Source organism: Martes martes, assembly GCF_963455335.1.
Source record: "Martes martes genome assembly, chromosome: 10".
In the NCBI taxonomy this organism is placed as follows: domain Eukaryota; kingdom Metazoa; phylum Chordata; class Mammalia; order Carnivora; family Mustelidae; genus Martes; species Martes martes.
Window position 1 is genome coordinate 16119562 of NC_137898.1, and position 3735 is coordinate 16123296.

General features: G+C 35.2%; 1 protein-coding gene across 1 annotated transcript; it reads left to right on the plus strand.

The window, feature by feature from the left end:
- Positions 1 to 272: 272 nt before the first annotated feature.
- LOC308350749 (olfactory receptor 4P4-like) lies at positions 273 to 1229 on the plus strand (the record flags this gene model as incomplete). Its single annotated transcript, XM_080816253.1, has 1 exon — positions 273 to 1229. Exon 1 carries the CDS (start codon positions 279 to 281, stop codon positions 1227 to 1229), a length of 951 nt encoding a protein of 316 aa, XP_080672379.1. The 5' UTR covers positions 273 to 278.
- Positions 1230 to 3735: the final 2506 nt, after the last annotated feature.

Genomic DNA, 3735 nt, shown 5'->3' on the forward strand with positions numbered 1-3735 from the left:
TTGAAAATCATTACCAGTAAAACTGAGTAACATACATAATCTTTCCCATTATTCCCATTATAAAATTATTCCCCAATACTTCTATAAATTAAAACAATAAAATAAAACAGCTTGATGAAAGAAATCCAGAATAATTATACTAATGTGATATTCATGACAATCTACTTTTCATAAATTTTATGTCATTGTGCTCATACTGTTAAGTTTTTACCAAATTTCTGTTTATTTCCTTCAGATACATAACTCATTTGCATGTAACATAGAGCAAACTCAAGTATATGGAGAAGCAGAGAAACATCTCAGAATTCATACTACTAGGACTTTCGTATGACCAGAACATGCAAATATTTTGCTTTGTGCTCTTCTTATTCTGTTATGTTGCCCTGTTGGCAGGAAACCTTCTGATCCTTGTCTCCATTCGATGCAGCCCTCTTTTTCACCAACCCATGTACTACTTCCTCAGCCACTTATCCTCTATGGACATCTGCTACACCTCTACTGTCACACCCAAATTCATTGGTGACCTACTAAGGGGGACAAAAACCATCTCTTATGGTAATTGCATGTTACAGGTTTTTGCTGTGCACTTCTTTGGGAGTATTGAGGTCTTTATCCTCACAGTCATGGCCTTTGATCGCTATGTTGCCATCTGCAAACCTCTCCACTATGTGATTATCATGGACAGGACAAGGTGCCATCTCCTGGTCTTGGCTGCTTGGGCTGGTGGGGCCCTCCATTCTTTTCCTCAATTATTGATGGCAATCCAATTGCCGTTTTGTGGTCCTAATGAAATCAATCACTACTTTTGTGATATCTTCCCTCTGCTGAAAGTCGCCTGCACTGATACCTACATTACTGGGATCCTTGTGGTTGCCAATTCAGGTATGGTCACCTTAGTTACCTTTGTTGTCTTGTTTGTTTCTTATGTCATTATTTTGTTTAGTCTAAGACATCACTCAGCTGAGGGAAGACGCAAAGCCCTCTCCACCTGTGGGTCTCATATCACTGTGGTCACTTTATTTTTTGGGCCTTCAATCTTTGTCTACCTTCGACCTCCAACCACTTTCCCTGAGGACAAAATATTTGCTCTATTTTACACCATCGTTGCTCCTATGTTCAATCCCTTAATCTATACGCTGAGAAATACAGAAATGAAAAGTGCCATGAGAAAAGTTTGGTGTCAAACATTATTTTCAAATAATAAGAATAATGAAGAAATGTATAACTGAACACATTTATATAAAAATGGGCTTCATGTGACTAAGCGAGGTAAGAAATATTTCATGGTCTTTATATTCCATCACTCTCATGAATGGAATGCATCAAAGAAAGTGGTACTAGAAAGAAACAACGCAAAAGCTAAATGAATCCTAATTTCCACATACCAGAATTAACTGAAATTGTATTTTATGGAGTATTCAGGAGATGTGGATAGGGTCATTTGCAGAGAAAAAAAACAAACAAACAAACCAACAAACCAACAAAAACTCTCTGGTCCAAAGCAAACAAGGCAACACTATTTGATCAGTGAATTATCAAGGCAAAACAATTTTAATGATAATTCTATTAAACATTCTGGACTTATATGCCAGTCCACATAGAGATATGCATTCTGCACTAGTGATGAAGTTTAAATCTAAAATTAAATCTTGACTTTATTTTTCTTACTTAATTTTTTCATCATGTTCTGTTAGCCAACACACAGTACAACAATTAGTTGTTGTTGTTGATTAGTGTTCAACAATTCCTTACTTGCATATAACACCAATGATCATGAGCACCTTTATGATAAAACATTCACTTGTAGATCCAGTAGTGGTATTCAGAAATCAGCTGTACAATAAAAAAATCTCTATAGAACCAGCTTAATTCTTTTTCTTTCTTTCTTTCTTTCTTTCTTTCTTTCTTTCTTTCTTTCTTTCTTTCTTTCTTCTTCCTTCCTTCCTTTCTTCCATCTATTTTTTCCTTTTTCTTTCTTTCATACCTCTCTTAAAGTGGCTCCTGGTGATTAATTCTCCTGAATTCATATTAAAAATAGAGAGACTAAGAGTCAAGAGAGACTAAGAACCAAGAATTGAGGATGCCAAAATAATAACTGCTTGTTATTGCACCTATTTAACAGAATATAAAACATTTTCCCCAAATCTTAAGGGACTGAAAAATAAAACTGATAAAGTAAAAATTGATAAGTAAGTGGGAACAAAAGCCCAGCAAAAGACAGACTGAGACATGGTCTAACACCAAAACCAAGCCATATGTCATTTTCCAAGTATATTTTGGTTGCATATGGATGTTTATAGCTGTTTTATTTATAACTGTCAAACGTCAGAAGCAACCAAGAGGTCTCTCCATAGGTGAATAGATAAATAAATTATGATTTTCTGGTCAATGGAATGTTATTCAGAGCTAAAACCAAATGAACTATCAAGCATGACATGATACGTAGGAAACTTAAATGTGTATTACTAAGTATAAGAAGCCAATCTGAAAAGGCTACCTATTATGTGATTGCAACTATATGAAGCCTGGGAAAGGCAAAACAAGGGAGACATCGACAACATCAGTGTTTGCCAAAGGTCAGTGTGGAGGGCAGAAAGGAGGGACAGAGCTCAGAGGATTTTTAGAGCAGGAATCACATCTGTATGTTAGTACAGTTGTGGATACATGTCCTTATGCGTATCGAAACCCATAAAATGTACTACATCAAGTGTGAACCTAATGAAAATAATATTTGGGGGGATAATGACATGTGAGTGTAGGTTCCGTTGATGGAAATGGATGTATCACTCTGGTGGGAGAGGCTGTCTGTGTGTGGGGACAGGGGTATTATGGGAAATCTTTGTATTTTCTGCTCAGTTTTGCTGTGAACCTAAAGCTGCTTAAAAAAATAAAGTTTATTGATTAAAAATATACACTATTTCATGGCAGATATATCAAAGCTTGTAAGTGGAAGGAAAGAGACATCTGAAAAAGATTTTCCATAGGGGAAAAAAAAAGTGTAGGAAAGGCCTTTTTTGCATGCTTGATAGGATTCAAAGAAAGGTTGCTTAAGAAACACAGCAAATGTCATTATAGAGAAGTTGTTAGATAGAAAGATTTTATTTAAAGGAAGATGATAAAAGCATGGAAAGTATTTTAGAATATGTAAGTAAAATGCAAGAGCTGCAGTCAGTCTGGGGGCACTGTACAAACAAGTATAAAGAGCACAAAAAAATAATGAGGACGGTGAAACTCACCAGAGCTGTTAGAGCAGAGAGGGAGTGGGCAGATTGTCTCAGCAGTTATACACAAAGAAGCAAAACTGTCCTGTGAGTAAACGTTTTCTCCTAGGCATGTTCTACCTGTTTCATTACTTAGTGGGATCAAAGAAAGTTGTCTCTGAAAATGAAGTAGAAGTTCAGATATTTACACAACAAATTCATTTTAAAGGCCTCTTTAATTAGTGGATATCATTTGTTTTCATTATCATGCTGTCTTAATAATATAAATTTCTCTTTCAGAACACTATTAATGATCAAAATTATTATTTGCACATAATATTGACCTAGGCTTAATGACGTTTTCTGCCACAAATCTAGACATACATTCCAAGCTAGTGAGACTTTAGAATTCTATAAAATCAACAACTTTCACAGAAATGACTTCAGACTTCTTACTGTGGCTTTCATGTTCAATAAGTTGAGAATATCATCTTTTTGAATTGAGATATAAATGATGTATGATGTTATATTAGTT